This window comes from Suricata suricatta, chromosome 2 (assembly GCF_006229205.1).
Source record: "Suricata suricatta isolate VVHF042 chromosome 2, meerkat_22Aug2017_6uvM2_HiC, whole genome shotgun sequence".
Taxonomy (NCBI): domain Eukaryota; kingdom Metazoa; phylum Chordata; class Mammalia; order Carnivora; family Herpestidae; genus Suricata; species Suricata suricatta.
The window spans coordinates 74,601,137-74,617,440 of NC_043701.1; the positions used below are offsets into that span (position 1 = coordinate 74,601,137).

Below are 16,304 nucleotides of genomic sequence, written 5' to 3' on the forward strand. Positions count from 1 at the left end.
CCCAAATGCCTGTAACAGGCAGTGAGGCTACCTTCCCTTTGCTCTAGAGGGAAACACTGTATCATCCAAGGTTATTCATTATATAGACGTCCTTGAAAAGAGGGTAAGGAGCAAAGGGCAGTCAGTACCTTGCTCAAAAGATATGCTAAAATGTGAGATTTTGGAGAACTGTTTCCCTAGAAATGGGAACAGAGAAGTCAATGTAATATTAATTATAATTGAACTAATCCAAAAGAGGACAAGGAGAAAAAAACCAAAAAGCAACAAGAGGGAACAAATAGTTTTGGACTGACATTAAACCATGTTAGGAATCTTCAGAGGGCCTAGGTGGCTCAGTTAAGCATCCAACTTTGGCTCAGGTCACCATCTTACAATTCATGGGTTCAAGCCCAAGTCAGGGTCTGTGCTGACTCAGTCTGGAGCCTGCTTTGGATCTCCGTCTCCCTCTCTCTCTGCCCCTCCCCTGCTCATGCTCTCTTTCTCTCAAAATTAAACATTAAAAAAAATAAAGTACTAAATTTTCCAATTAAAAATCAGAGATTGTAAGAGTAATAAAAGAGCAAGGCCCAGCTATGTCGTATTGGAGTAAAAGGATGGAAAAATATATACCTTATAAATAATAATATGAGAAAGCTGGAGTGGCCATATTATATCACACAAAAAATTTCAATATAATGAATATCACTATTGATAAAGACATTTCATTATAATGAAAATATATCAGAAAAATATCAAAATCTATGTAGCAAACCTAACAGAACTAAAAGGGAAAACAAATTGTCAATCATAAGTGAAGATTTTTATATCCTCTCTCAGTGACTGACAGAGTAATTAAAGAAAAAAAAATAGTAATCATTTAGAAGATCTACATGAAACATCAGCCATCCTGACCTAATAGTTTATAGGACTCTAGGCCCAACAATTCCAGAATATAGATTTTATTTTATTTTAATTATTTTATGTTTTATTTATTATTGAGACAGAGAAAAACAGAGCATGAGCGGGGGAGGATCAGAGGAGGATCAGAGACATAATCTGAAGCAGGCTTCAGGCTCTAAGCTGTCAGCACAGCTCTGTGTCAGCACAGAGCTCGAATCCATGAACCATGAGATCGTGACCTGAGCCGAAGTCGGAACCTTAACCTACTGAGCCACCCAGGCACCCCCAGAATATAGATTTTGAAGTGTATATAAGGGGTGCCTGGGTGGCTCAGTCAATTGAGTGTCTCGAATCTTGATTTTGGCTCGGTCATGATTCTAGGGTCATGGGATTGAGCCCAGCTTAAGATTCTCTCTCTCTCTCCCTCTGACCTTCTCTCCCACTTGTGTGCTCTCTCTCTTTTTAAAATAAGTAAACAGATAGATGTATAGAGGGATAAAGTGCACATAATATATTCAACAAGACAGATCATATGTAAGGCCATTAAATAAGACTCAATAAATTTCAAAAATGTAAAAATTTTTTATATTAGAGTATATTCCTCTAACCACACTGGAATTAAAAGTAGAAATCAGGAACAACAGGGTATCTAGAAAATACCCAGTTATTAATAAATTAAAACACTACACTTCTAAACCCATGGCAAAAAAAGAAATTACAAGGGAAATCAGAAAATATTTTAACTAATAAAAATAGAACATCACAATTGTGGGATACATCAAATTTAGTGCTCTGAAGGACACAGCTGCCACTTCCATCCCCACAACAAGAAAAAAGCTGAACAAACTGAAAAAATTAACAACTTGTTTTAGATTTAGAAATGTAACCAGATTTGAAATATACCTCAAATTTGTATTCTCCTTAACAAAGCTGAGAGAAGCTATTTTATCAGACACTAAACTACTGCAGTTTTGCCAAAATCTAACCAAGCTGGCCCAGTGGAAATACCCAATTCATGCTCTGTAAGAATAGACCTAAGAGAATAGAATGTTTCTTTTCTTACATACCTTACCACCCCATCAATAGGGCTCCTGTAAAAAAACAGAGGATCACAGCTAAAAGAACCATAAACCTCAGAACCTATTTCAGCAGTCCCTAGGAAAACTCAAATATGATAACAAGCAAGACAAAAAATAGGACACTATAGGGAACTTTATTCTCTGAGAATACAGCTGTAACAGGCAATAAACACAGCCTAGCTTCCAATCAGATAAACATATCACCTGACAATAAAGCTGTATTTACCTTTTTTAAACCCGAAACAACATGTCTGGCTTTCAATGAAAAAATTACAAAGCACACTGAAAGGCAAAAACAGTCTAAAGGGGCACCTGGGTGGCTCAGTAGGTTAAGCGTCCGACTTCATCTCAGATCATGATCTCATGGTTCATGAGTTCAAGCTCTGCATCGGGCTCTGTGCTGATAGCTCAGAGCCGGGAGCTTGCTTCTGACTCTGCCTCCCTCTCTTTCTGCCCTCCTCACCTTGTCTCTTTCTCTTTCAAATACAAAAAAAACATTAAGAAAAACACAGTCTGAAGAAACAAAGCAAGCATCAGAACCAGACTCCTATATGGCAGAGATTTTAGAATTATCAGCCTGGTAATCTAAAATAACTATGAGGAGGGGTGCCTAGTGGCTCAGTCCGTTAAGCGTCCCCCTTCGGCTCAAGTCATAATCTCATGGTTTGCGGGCTTGAGCCCTGCCTGCATTGGTGTGCTGACAGTTCAAAGCCTGAAGACTGCTTTGAGTTCTACGTCTCCTTCTTTCTCTGCCCCTCTCCTGTTCTCTCTCTAAAATAAACATTAACAGAAATTAAAAATAACTAAGGTGAATATGCCAAGTGTTCTAATGGTAGTCTCAGAGGAGCAGAGGAGGAAAATGAGGACTTAGGGTTTTCCAGTCACCAAAGAGTAATGAGATTGCCCCAGCCGTTTAAGGGAAGCCAGAACTCCCTCTTTGCTGTCTTAGTCTGAGCTGCTACAACCAAGTACCTGACAAACAAAAAAAATTTATTTCCCACATTTCTGGGGCTGGATGTCCCAGATCAGGGTGCGAGCAAGGTCACAGGACCTCTTCTCTGTCTCTGATTTCTCACTGTATTCGCATGTAGTGGAAGGACAAGGAAGCTCTGGGGTCTCTTTTCTAAACATTAATTCCTTAGGTGTCTGCCCTCATGACTTAATCACCTCTCAAAGGCTACACCTCCTAATACCATTACATGAGGCATTAAGATTTCCATATACAAATTTTGGGGAGACATAAACATTCAGATCGTATCACCTGTCCAACAGTAATGTTCTCCACAACATGGTGTGGCTACGGAGGCTAAGTGAGGAACCGGAACTTCTAGCTATGCTCAGCAGTAACAAGGTGACACCCTTCTTTCTCTGAGTTAACAGTGTCAAAAAAGCTGGTTTGGTTTCATTAAAAAAAAAAAAAAATTCACTTGTCATTCTAAGAACCAGGAAGATGTCAAACTGAATGAAAAGATATGATAAACAGACACTAACACTGAGAAAAGAAGAATACTAAAATTATCTGACATAGATTTTAAAGCAGTCAGAGAAATCACTGAATGTTCATTTATGAACACAATAAAAAAATTAGGAAAAATTAGGAAGCTTCAACAAATATACACCCTAAAGCCCTATAGAGACAGAATTCTAAAATATGTTCAAGTAACACATTAGAAGGCAGGAAAAATAGAACAGTAACAGACAACAAAGAGAAAGCAAAAAAGGAAATAGTAGGCTATTAACAAGACAACAGGCCCAAAATGGAATCACTTATGCTTACCCCCATGTCAGCACACCAACACAATACCTAACGTGACTGCAGTTTCAGCCTCTCCCAAGAATTTAACCTTTAACCAGTCAATCTGTAATTAAGATGTTAGCACTAGGGAAGCAATCTGCCAGACAGACCCCCACCTTCCCTCAGAGGAAGGTGACCTTGCCTTAACAATCCACTCTTGGTTAGAACTTCCTAGCCCCATCTTCTTCCCTATAAAAGTCTTCAGTTTGGTGTAGCAACTGAGACACTCTTTCTATTTGCTAGATGCAGTGCTGCCCAAATCATGAATTGTTGAAATAAAACCAATGAGATCTTCAAATTTAGTCAGCTGAATTTTGCTTTTTAACAGTGATTAAATTCTAACATATCTATAACTCTATTAAATATCAGTAGTCTAAATACTAGATTAACTAAAAGATAAAAACTGACAGAGTAGTTACAAAAACATAACTCAGTTACATGCTATTATGGAGAGCAAAATTTGCCACCACAAAATTGACTCTTTGGCATGTAGACTATTTTAGGCTGTATATTTTCAAGAAATGTAAGGTTCAGGAAAAACCTTTCTGTCTACAAGAGTTTAGAAAGAGGAATTGCTCTAGGCAGGGAGTTATCGCCATAGCTAACTGTGGTATAATATAAAGTAGGTGTGGTAGGTCGGGAGAAACCTAGCAAAGTCTGTTAAAATTCTGGTGTCCCACTGTTTGTGTGTGGCCCAGCACACACTATTTACCAAACATTTACTTTTTCATATTCCTGTTAAGTCTTCCATCCTTTGACGTCCTGAACCCCTCCCCCTTCTTAACTGTGGGTGGCATATAAACCTTAAATGCCTGCCTGGGGGCTGCATTATCTTACAGAGCTCCTGTAATTATGTAATGAAGTTTGATTTTCTCCTGTTAATCTGTCTCATTGTGAACACAGTAAAGATGTTACTTCTTCCCAAAGAGATATATAGCTGTAAGAGTCACCTTAAGATGGCGACCAAGCAGCCATTTTGCTGTGGGTTGGAGAAAAACATTGTTCACCAACGACCCCCACCCCTCACCTGCAGACCTGGAATGTCCCGCACCAGTTTGAAAACAGCCAATCAGGAAGCCCCAGCTTCCCCTCACCCTGACAGAGGAGGCATCCTATCCCATCCCACCACATCCCTAAAGTGCCCTTATTTGGTGATCTGCCTCCCAGGACTGGACTGGAAGTCTCTCACCCATAAAATACCTCGCCCCTACTGTACCAGAGGCGACTTCCCTGACTCCCCACTCCTGGAGTCACGGAACCTCACCTCGCCAGGAATCGCAGATCCCAATAAAGGCTTTCTTGGCTCCATAACTTGGTCTCTTTCTTTCCTCTCATCTCTGCCTCCATCCATTAAATCTTACAATAGCTTTAACACAATTTCTATAAAAGTCTTAGTGAAATTTTTTATAGATATAAAAATACTTTTCTGGGTCGCCTGGGTGGCTCAGTCAGTTAAGTGTCCGACTTTGGCTCAGGTCAGATATCAGGTTCGTGGGTTCGAGCCCCATGTCGGGCTCTGTGCTGACAGCTAGTTCAGAGCCTGGAGCCTGCTTCCAGTTCTGTGTCCCCTTCTCTCTCTGCCCCTCCCCCTTTCATTCTCTGTCTCTCTCTGTATCAAAAATAAATAAAACATTAAAAAAATTATTAAAAAAATAGAACTAAAAATACTTTTCTAAAATTTATATGAAGCAACAAAGGAACTTCAGGAATAGCTAAAACAACTTGGAACAAAAAAAGAAAGAATAAGGTGGGAGAAATCAGTCTGCCTGATTTCAGGACATATATAGTAATTAGGACTGTGTGGTACTGATACAGGTATTAGATAAATGAGACAGAAGAAAGAACCCATAAATAGATCCACACAATATCCCCAAATGATTCTTGATAAATGTGCAAAAGCACCTAATAGAGGAAAGCCAGCCTTTCAACAAATGCAACTAGACACCCATAGGTAAAATGAACAAAAACAACGAAAAGGTCAACATTCAGTTTATACTTCATGTAAGAATAATTCAAAATAGATCAAGGACTTAAATATAAAACATAAAGCTATAAAACTGATTTGAAACCTAAAGCAAGAAAAAAAGGATAAACTAAACTACACCAAAATTAAGCTTTAACTCCAGCAAAGATTTTGTTTAGGAGGATAAAAAGATATGTCAGAGAGTGGGAAAAATATGTGCAAATTCACATTCAAGAGAGGATTATTATCTAGATTTTATAAAGAGTTCTCAAAACTTAACAGTAAAAATACAAATAGTTCAATTGGAAAATGGGCAAAAGACATGAAGAGCTATTTCCCTAAAGAGGATATACTAATAAATGAGTGTATGAAAAGGTAGTCAACATCATTAGCCACTAAGGAAATACAAATTAAAACCACAATGAGATATCACTACTTATCTAGTAAAACTGTTAAAATAAAAAGTGACATCAAAGGCTAGTGAGGATATGGAGAAATTAAAACAGTCAGTCACACATTGCCACTGGCAATGTAAAATGGTACCACTAGTCTAGAACAGGTTGGCACTTTCTTAAACTACCATGTGACCTAACAACTGCACTCCTAGGCATTTATCCCAGAGAAATGAAGACGCATGATGATATTAAGACTTATATAATTAGAAATATACATTTTGATCTTTGTCCACGGTTCCTGGCACAGTTTCTAAAACCAATATAATTTCCTAATTGATAAAGAACAGTAGAGCATCTTTTGTTCTAATATTTGGCCTTTTGTTCTTAGTCCTAAAACCGCTCCAGAGAATAAAGGTGAAAAGAGTATCTTTTTGTATTCCTAAGAAGCCTCTTTTAAACCCCATCGAGTTTATGCTAATGTAAGGACGCAGGTCTGAAAGTGACTCCATGAGACATTAGAAGGGCACACATTGCCCAAGGCAGGAGGGACCACCCTTGTAACACCCAATCAGGAAAGGCCAGCTAACATCTTTAACATTTCTAAGGGCAGGCCTAAAGATGGAGGCTAAGACTAGTCACACCCTATTTGAGGGTCCTGGGCCCACTCTGTGATTGGTTAATACTCTAAATGTTGTGATTGGGTCCCGCCAAAAGTAACAAATCCTCTAAGCAATGTGAATGGTTAAACCTGCTGTCAATAATATTGGATAATAATAATTGGATCCCTGTACCTATGTCACAATTTCCTGTAACTCCCCCTTCCCAAACTCATAAAAGCCCTGCCCCACCTTTGTTCGAGGCTCTCAGCCTGGATCCACTGCCTTGGTAAAGTCTGTGTGTCCGAGCTTATAAGCCCATAATAATAAAGCCCTTTGCTTTTGTATGCGTGACTCGTCTCCCTGGTGGTCTCTGGTTTTGGGGGGCGATATTAAAATCTGGGTATAACACTAAACAGGTGACTTATGAAGGGTCCCTCAGGACTGGGCACCTGGGTAGCTCAAGTCAGTTGAGTGGTCCTATCTGACTCTTGATTTCAGCTCAGGTCCCTACCAAAAGGCACACACTCTCTTCCCTCTCTCTCCTCGAAAAAAGAAAAAAATAAACATGAAAAGTCCCTAGATAAGCAGTGGATGGGGGGCTGGCTGCCAGGGTAACCAACCATGTGATAGCTGAAACTGCTAGTCCCATTCTACTACCCTAACCCACACCCCAACTTCAGGGGCTCCAGGGAGGGAAAAGGGACAAGAGGTTACATTAATAACCAAAGGCCAATAATTTAATCAACTGTGCCTATATAACAAGCCTCCTTAAAATATCCCTCAAGTATGGGGTTTAGAAACTTCCAAGTTGGTGAGCACATGGAGGTTCAAGAAGGGTGAATACCTAGAGAATGAAGCTCTATACCCACCCCCCCTGGAAGTCTTGCACTAATGCATCTCTTCTACCAGGATATTCCTGAGTTGTGTCCTCTCATAAAAAACTGGTCATCTAATTACTAAACGATTTTTCTGAGTTCTGTGAGCTATTTAGCAATTCACTGATTCTGAAAAGGGGACTGCAGGAACCTCTGTTTATAGCCAGTTACTCAGAAACACAGGTGACAACCTGACCTATGATCAGCATCTAAAGTGGGAATAGTCCTATGGTGTCAGAATGGAGTAAACTCTAGGATGATACTTGGAAGAATTGTTTGGCATGGGGGAAAAAACCCCATATATCTGGTTCAGAAATGTAAATAGAGTGTTCACAGAAAAAAAAGGTGAGTAGTTTTTGGGTTTTTTAAAATACTTTCACACCAAAATCTGTGAATGAATCTATGTAGTAGTTTTATTTGAAACAGCCCCAAACTAGAAACAACCCAGAAAATAAATTGTGGTACATCAATACCACGGAACTACGGAGCAATGAAAAAGAAAAAACTATTGATAAATGCAATAACCTGAAAGAATCTCCAGATAATTATGATAAATGAAAAGTGCTAATCCAAAAATGTTATATATGTTATTATTCCATTCACAGAACATTCTTGAAATGAGAAAATGATATAAATGAAGAACACATTAGTGGCTGCCAGGTGTTAAAGAGCAGTTGAGAACACAGAGGGAAATGGGCGTGGCTATAAAAGGGAAATAGGAAGGACCCTTGTGGTGATGGAATTGTTCTATACCTTAAGTGTATCAATGTCAAAATATCCTGGTTGTGATGTTGTAACTTTTGTATGATGTGACCACTTGGGGGGAAGTAGGAAAAAGGTATATGGGAACTTTGTAGATTTTTCTTAAAATTGTTATTATAATTATGTCAAAATTAAAAAGTTTTGTTTTTTCTTTCCACACAAAAAAGTACTACCAGATGAAAAAGTTAGTAATAAGTTAATTAAAAGTACTTGCCTCTTGCTGCTTTACATCTACCTTTTAACTCTGGATAACTGTGCTAACTGTATCATGGGCTTTTCACTCTCTTGCAATGCAAAATCTTTCATACATAAGATTAATTATAAAAATGGAAAACATATTGTGATTACAAATGACATAATCTCCTTACCAATGTACCCTGGAACCGTCCTGGCTTCTTATACCATGCTTTGTTGCCTTCCTCTTCACAAACACATAGATGATCCATAAGTCCATTACTATATACAAAACATTTTCCTAACAAAGAAGATTCCAACAGTCAAAACATACCTCACACAACTGTACTACTTTTACAGATGAACAACAATGAGTTGACTAGAAAATTATGAAAAAAGATATCTTTTTCTCACCTTTTAGGAAGAAAAATACATACTTTTGCTTAATGACATAGCACTAGTCTCTAAACTCAAAGTGGTGAAAAGTAATAAAGTAAATTTGACATTTTCAGAATGTTGAAAGCAAATGCACACAGAAATAAATTATTTTAGAGTATAAGAGGGAATGCAGAGGGAAAATAAAGGAGGAAAACCTGTTTTCAAAAGAGAACATGGGTGTATATTCTATTTGACAAGAAAAAAACTGTGGTATGGAAGGGAAATTCACTTATACATAAGTGAAACATACACATAAATACACACATACACATAAATCTAGTGTATACCAGAAACCTGCTAAGAGAGTAGATTTTAAAAGTTCTCATCACAAAAAAATGTTAATTGTGTGAGGTGATAGAATACCAACTAAACTTACAGTGGTGATCATTTTGCAATAACACATACATCAATTCATTATATGGCACACCTAAAACTAATACAATGTTATATGTGGATTATATCTCAATTAGAAAAATATACTATCTAAAAAAAGTCCTTCTCAACCAATGTGAATCATGCTATGCTTTGTCCGTTGCTGTTTATACTGTTCAATCTAGGCATTCATTAGCTCCACCTAATTTACAACTTTCTCTAATAGCAACCCCTTCCAATTATTGGACTCACTCTAGCTGCCAAAATTATCTTTTCTGTTCAACCATATATAATTCTGTGAGTCTCATAATATATGTCTAAGTGTCTCCTGCTTTTAAGGATTTTTTAAATGTGTAGGAAACTACTTTTCCTTTTACTCTTCAATAAGCCGTCTCCTAAAATACATCTCCTATAATCCTTCTATACTTTCCTCCACCTGAAATATGACTATTGTTCATTCCATCTCAGTGTTGTGTTCATCAGAGTGGCATCTGTGTCCAAGCCAACATTCTTATAGTCCAAGCATTCTGTTTTCTATTTAAACATGTTTGAGAGGCACCTGAGTGGCTCAGTTGGTTAAGGGTCTGACTTCAGCTTGAGTCATGATCTCGTGGTTTGTCGGTTTAGGCCCTGAGTCGGGCTCTGTGCTAATAGCTCGGAGCTTGGAGCCTCCTTTGGATTCTGTGTGTCCCTCTCTTCTTCTGTCCTTCCTTACTTGGTACTCTCTCTCTCTCTCTAAACTAAAGAAATAAACATTTAAAAAAATGTTAACATGTTTGGAATATTATCTTTATAAAATTGTGAAAGACTGACCAACAAACTATTTGTTTCCCATGTAATAAAAATATGTAACTAATCTTTTCAAATTCATATAAACCATACTATCCAATAATTAACCAAACTGCCTGATCAAATAATGATTTCCAAGCACTATTTTCAAGCAACAGCTGGATGACTATTGGAAGAATGTTCTAGGAAGGACAGAGCCCTAAGGAGGAAGCTAGATTCTAAGGTCCCCCCCCAACTTATAATTCTGCACTTACTTGTGAGGCACATACTCAAATATTAAATCACCTGATACTTTAATCAGCTACATAAAAGTGTTATAACTGTTTTATATATATTTGTTTTCAGGCAAGACCCAATAATGTACAACTAAGTACATCCAGAGAGCATTTCTGCATGAGAATAAAGAGGCATGAACTTTTAAAAATTAACAAAACATTTTTCAAACAAAACTGAATAAAGTAACATTTAAAAACCTAACATAAGATTTTCAGGATAACTAGTACACATACCTTTGGAGAATGGGTTGCTTTGGGCTTGGAGTCGAATTTTAACAACATCTAGAGGAGTCACTATAAAGAAACATAAATTTTAATTAATAAGTGATACCTGTAAATTGTACATTTACCCAAACATGACAAAATATATTAAATCATACCCCTCTTCATGACTATATAATGGGTAAGATTGTTCATTTTAAAGTGTTTTATGGTTTAAAGTATTTAAAGGTTTTAAATGTAACATTTAAATTTAAAACATTTTTTACCCTTGAATTCTGTTTAAAAGAGGACTGATGAGAAGTTACTTCTCTCATGACTACAAAATTGTCATTTATAATATTTCTACAATAATTCCATTCTAAGCCTAAAATACTAGTATTCTTAAGAAACTACATCATCTAAGATAAAGAATAAAAGTTTAAGAAGTCTATTTAAAAATCTGAGAATAACTGTATTACAAGTAATCAATATTACTTTTCCTAATACATTAAATTCAGCTGTATCAAATAAAAACTATAGATAATGAAAAAGCAAGTAAGCTAGCCATAAATCTTCTTTACTGTCACACTGTGTAACTCCATTTGGGAACAGCACAGTAAAGGAGAACTGTTTTAATTTGCATGCATTTTATCCAAGTAGGAAAAAATGCGAAATAGTGGTTGTAAGAAAACTTTTCCTTATCTGAGAATGAGGAAGTCACATTAGATGATCTCTAAGGTCTTTACAACACTAACTGAAGTAAGATAGCACATCTAAAAGTAATACATTTATATTTGTTCTAATTATCTATCTTATCTAAATAAACCAGCCAGCTTAAAAATCACTGAAGTACTTAACTATCATCTAACTCCGTCTTTCTTTAGAAGAGATGGACTATAAAAAACAGAAAAATGTGGACCCCCAAAATTTAAGAAATTCACTAATGCAAGCAAAGGAAAACATATTTTGTATTTGTTATTACCATAAGTTGCCCAAGTTCTGCATCATTCAATAGACTAATATTTTATTCTATTTTGTTTCCTCTTTTAATAAAGGCTAATAGAGTAATAAAAGTTCAATAATCATAGGTTCTTTAAAGGACTTCTGACCTGAGCCCCTAATTTTATCGGTAAAAGTGAAGTTCCAAGAGAAGTAGGGACTGTCTCAAACTGCACTCAGCCTGAGAATGGCAAAGCCAGTAATGAAATTCAAGTCTCTTGATTTTCTGTCCAGCATCCTTTTTATGTTATGCTGATGGAGAGATATAATGATGAAACATGGATAATACTATCATTATTTCAGATAGAAAACTCAAATGCAAATCTATAAGAGTTACATTATCTATAACAGTAACATTATTTTACCCATTAGTGATGTCAGAATAGCTCCAGTACAGGAGGCAAACATTTGTTGAAGAGGTGTCACTTTGATAATCTGTGGTTCCTCTGATTCAGGATCCATATTTTTAACTGACTGAAGAAAAATCTGTTAAGAAAAAAAAAATGTAAAATAAAATTTAATAAAAATGCCCTCAGATCTAACTGCTAAAAATTAAGTCATCTATAAAAACAGTAACCAGCATTAATATCAAAACACATGTTGTTGAGCACGATCAGAAATAAATATATAAGTTCTATACAAAGGCACTAACTACACAATTGTCATTAATAGCACATGTACTCTGATTTTCCAAAAATGGTAGTGCACTTCAGCCATGTCAGCAGCATCACACTTGTAAGACAGTTAACAGAGTAATAAGAACACAGACTCTGGCCATGTAACAGAATGAAGGCACCTGATCAACAAGGCCCACAATCCGTGTATTTAGCCTCATAAGAACTACTTAGACACTCTAATATAGAGCTAGCAAATATATCGCTATTTCTAATGCATGCCAAAAGTTGCTCCAAAGGTATAAAATAAACACATAACCTTCAAAAGAAGCATTATCTTAGAAAAATTTGATGTGAAAAGCAATATACACTCTTTTCTAAAAAGCCAGTTAATGTAGAAAAGTATAAAAAATCACTTAAAACCTTTTACTCAACAATAGCCACTAGCAATAAGAGTATCATCTTTCCAAATGTCTATGTACACACAAATGCATATATGTGTATATGTATGCCTATGTATATAATATGTAGACACACACAACCTGCAGATTACACATAAATAATGAATTAAACATGTACAAACATTTGTATATCTGTGTACATGCATCTTTTTACATTTTTTTAATGCTTTATTTATTTTTGATACAGAGAGAGACAGAGCATAGATGGGGAGGGGCAGAGAGAGAAGGAGACACAGAACTAGAAGCAGACTTCAGGCTCTGAGCTAACTGTCAGCACAGAGCCCGACGCGGGGCTCAAACCCACGAACGTGAGATCTGACCTGAGCCGAAGTCGGAGGCTTAACCGACTGAGCCACCCAGGCACCCCTACATGCATCTTTTTAAAAGAACAAATAGGTTAATACTATTCATAATGTTTAGTAGCAGTGTGGACACTTAAAAATATATTACAGACAGTGTATCAATAAATATAGATTACATTATCATTTTTAATAGTTTTTATTGTATTTAATCAGTCTCACATTGTTAGATGTTGAGGTCACTATCAGATTTTCGTTATTCATTCATTCATACACTCCCATATAAATATGCTCATATACATAGCTTTTTGTAGTCTTCCTAGAATTACTATAGAAGAAAAAGTAAGCTTGCTAGGCTAAACTAAAAACTTGAGACAAATTGCCAAAATGCTTTCCAGAAAGTCTGGACCAATTTATACTTCCACCCGAAATAAATGAGTTCTGTTTAGCCCAGAATTTCACCAAACTCTCTTCTGACTCTCACATTACATATCACTTATTCTTCTGTGTTTATCAACAATTCATACTAATTATCTCAGAATATTCTTTTTAAAAAACATTTTTTTTTAATGTTTAGGTTTTTGAGAGAGAGGAAGAGAGAGAGCATGAGTGGAGGAGGGACAGAGAGAGAGGGAGACCACAGAATCTGATATAGGATCCAGGCTCTGGGCTGTCAGCACAGAGCCCTATTTGGGGCTCAAGCACACAAACTGTGAGATCATGACCTGAGCCAAAGTCAGATGCTTAACCAACTGAGCCACCAAGGTGTCCCTTACCTCAGAATATTCTGATATTTCACAGTAAGATTATCAAAGTGAGGAAGGTCAATTTAGAGAGTACTCTTAGGTTCATATTCCAATTTTATCAATTATCCCAATAATGAACTTCATAAAAATGGTAGTTTTCATGTTTTAGATTTTTATTACTACTCACCTGGTTTAAGTCTTTTCCTCAACTCTGTGCTCCAATGGTTTGTTTGTAACATGAGTAGTTGAAAATCTGTAGTGAAAAATGAAAGTAAATTGTCTTATTTTTGTACACAAGGGAGAACCTAAAGAAAAGAGGTATATATATATAAATCCAGAATTTATAGGAAATTCAGAGACTAAAGTAACATGGTAAAGGATATCACAAAATAGGAGAAGCTGTAATACTTCATAGGGCTATTGTCTTGGTTTCAACAAGTGAAATTACGGTGGGGAAAAAAGCAGGGGACTTCCGGAAGCTAGGGTAAGGAATTGGGCTCTTGATTTTTAAACAAAAAATTTTAATTTTGTTTATTTTTGACAAAGAGAGACAAACAGAGCATGAGAGGGGGAGGAGCAGAGAGACACAGAGACACAGAATCTTGAAGCAGGCTCCAGGCTCTGAGCTGTCAGCGCAGAGCCTGACAAGGGGCTCAAACCCACAAAAAGCAAGAACATGACCTGAACAGAAGTCGGCCACTTAACCCTTTGAGCCACCCATGCTCCCCAGGATCAAAATTCATATACTGCAGACAAGGGGCTCAAACCCACAAAAAGCAAGAACATGACCTGAACAGAAGTCGGCCATTTAACCCTCTGAGCCACCCACGCTCCCCAGGATCAAAATTCATATATTGCAAGGCGCCTGGGTGGCTCAGTCGGTTAAAAGTCCAGCTTTGGCTGAGGTCATGATCTCACGGTTTGTGGGTTCGAGCCCCACGTCGGTCTCTGTGCTGACAGCCAGCTCAGAGCCTAGAGGCCACTTCAGATTCTGTGTCTCCCTCTCTTTCTGACGCTCCGCTGCTCACACTGTTTCTCTCTGTCTCTCAAAAATAAATAAAAAACAAAAAAAAAATTTTTAATTCGTATATTGTTAAGATAGTGCATTTTATCTATCTTTCCCCTTATAGACATCTTTTTGTTTCCTTTTTGTTTTTGTTTTACTTAAGCAATCTTTCTTTACTCAAAAGTCCAAAAAAACACCTGCCTACATATTTTTCCTAAGTGTTTTAAAGTTGTGCTAATGACATGGTACATTCTCCAAAATAGACCACATACTGGGTCATAAAGCAGCTCTCCATATATATATATAAGCAAATTGAGATCATACCATGCACACTTTCAGATCACAATGCTATGCAACTTGAAATCAATCACAGGAAAAAGTCTGGAAAACCTCCAAAAACATGGAAGTTAAAGAACACCCTACTAAAAAACGATTGGGCCAATCAGGCAATTAGAGAAGAAATTAAAAGATATATGAAAAAACAAATAAAAATGAAAATACAACAATCCAAACTCTTTGGGATGCAGCAAACACAGTCCTAAGAGGAAAGTACATTGCAATCCAGGCCTATTTCAAGAAACTAGAAAAAGGGGAAACACAAAATCTAACAGCGCACCTAAAGGAATTAGAAACAGAGCAGCAAACCCAGCTGAAGAAGAGAAATAATAAAGAACATGGCAGAAATAAACAATATAGAATTAAAAAAAAAAGTTGAACAGATCAATGAACCCAAGAGTTGGTGTTGTGAAAAAATAAACAAAACTGATAAACCTATACCCAGGCTTCTCAAAAAGTAAAGACAGAGCACCCAATTAGACAAAAATCACAAATGAAAATGTATCTATTACAACCAATCCCTCAGAAATATAAGCAATTATCAGGGAATAGTATGAAAAATTTTACGCCAACAAACTGGACAACCTAGAAGAAATGGACAAATTCCTAAACACACATGCACTATCAAAATTCAAACAGGAAGAGATAGAAAATCTGAACAGACTCATAACCAGTGAAGAATTGAATCAGTTATCAAAAATCTCCCAAGGAGTAAGAGCTCTAGGCCAAATGGCTTCCCTAGGGAATTCTACCAGACATCAAAACAGAGTTAATACTCATTCTTCTCAAGCCATTTAAAAAAATTGAAATAAAAGGAAAACTTCCAGACACACTGTACGAAGCCAGCATCAATTTGATTCCCAAACCGGACTGAGACCCAGCAAAAAAAGAGAACTACAGGCCAATATCTTTCATGAATACAGATTCAAAAAAATTCTTAACAAGATACTAGCAAATTGAATTCAACAGCATATGAAAAGAATTATTCACCATGACCAAGTGAGATTCACTCCTGGATTACAGGGCTGGTTCAATATTCAGAAATCCATCAATGTGATATATCACGTTAACAAGAGAAAAGATTAAGATTAAAAACCTTATGATCCATCCTGTCGATAGATGCAGAAAAAGCATTTGACAAAATACAGCATCCTTTCTTAGTAAAAACCCTCGAGAAAGCTGGGATAGAAGGAACTTACTTATACATCATAAAAGCCATTTATGAAAGCCCACAGCTAATATCACCC

General features: G+C 36.7%; 1 protein-coding gene across 4 annotated transcripts in view; it reads right to left on the reverse strand.

Moving 5' to 3' along the window:
• The window catches only part of SLC25A40 (solute carrier family 25 member 40), a 63,831-nt gene that overhangs the window by 29,351 nt on the left and 18,176 nt on the right, over positions 1 to 16,304 (reverse strand). For all 4 annotated transcript variants that reach the window (XR_003904629.1, XM_029928423.1, XM_029928415.1 and 1 more), the window contains exons 2-5: positions 13,903 to 13,968; positions 11,961 to 12,081; positions 10,630 to 10,689; positions 8,716 to 8,822 (exon numbers count right to left, since the gene is read on the reverse strand). Coding sequence is in view for 3 of the 4 variants with exons in the window: in XM_029928423.1 (XP_029784283.1) it covers positions 8,716 to 8,822; positions 10,630 to 10,689; positions 11,961 to 12,057 (264 nt within the window). In the remaining variant the exon portion in view is untranslated. The remainder of the gene's footprint in view (positions 1 to 8,715; positions 8,823 to 10,629; positions 10,690 to 11,960; positions 12,082 to 13,902; positions 13,969 to 16,304) is intronic.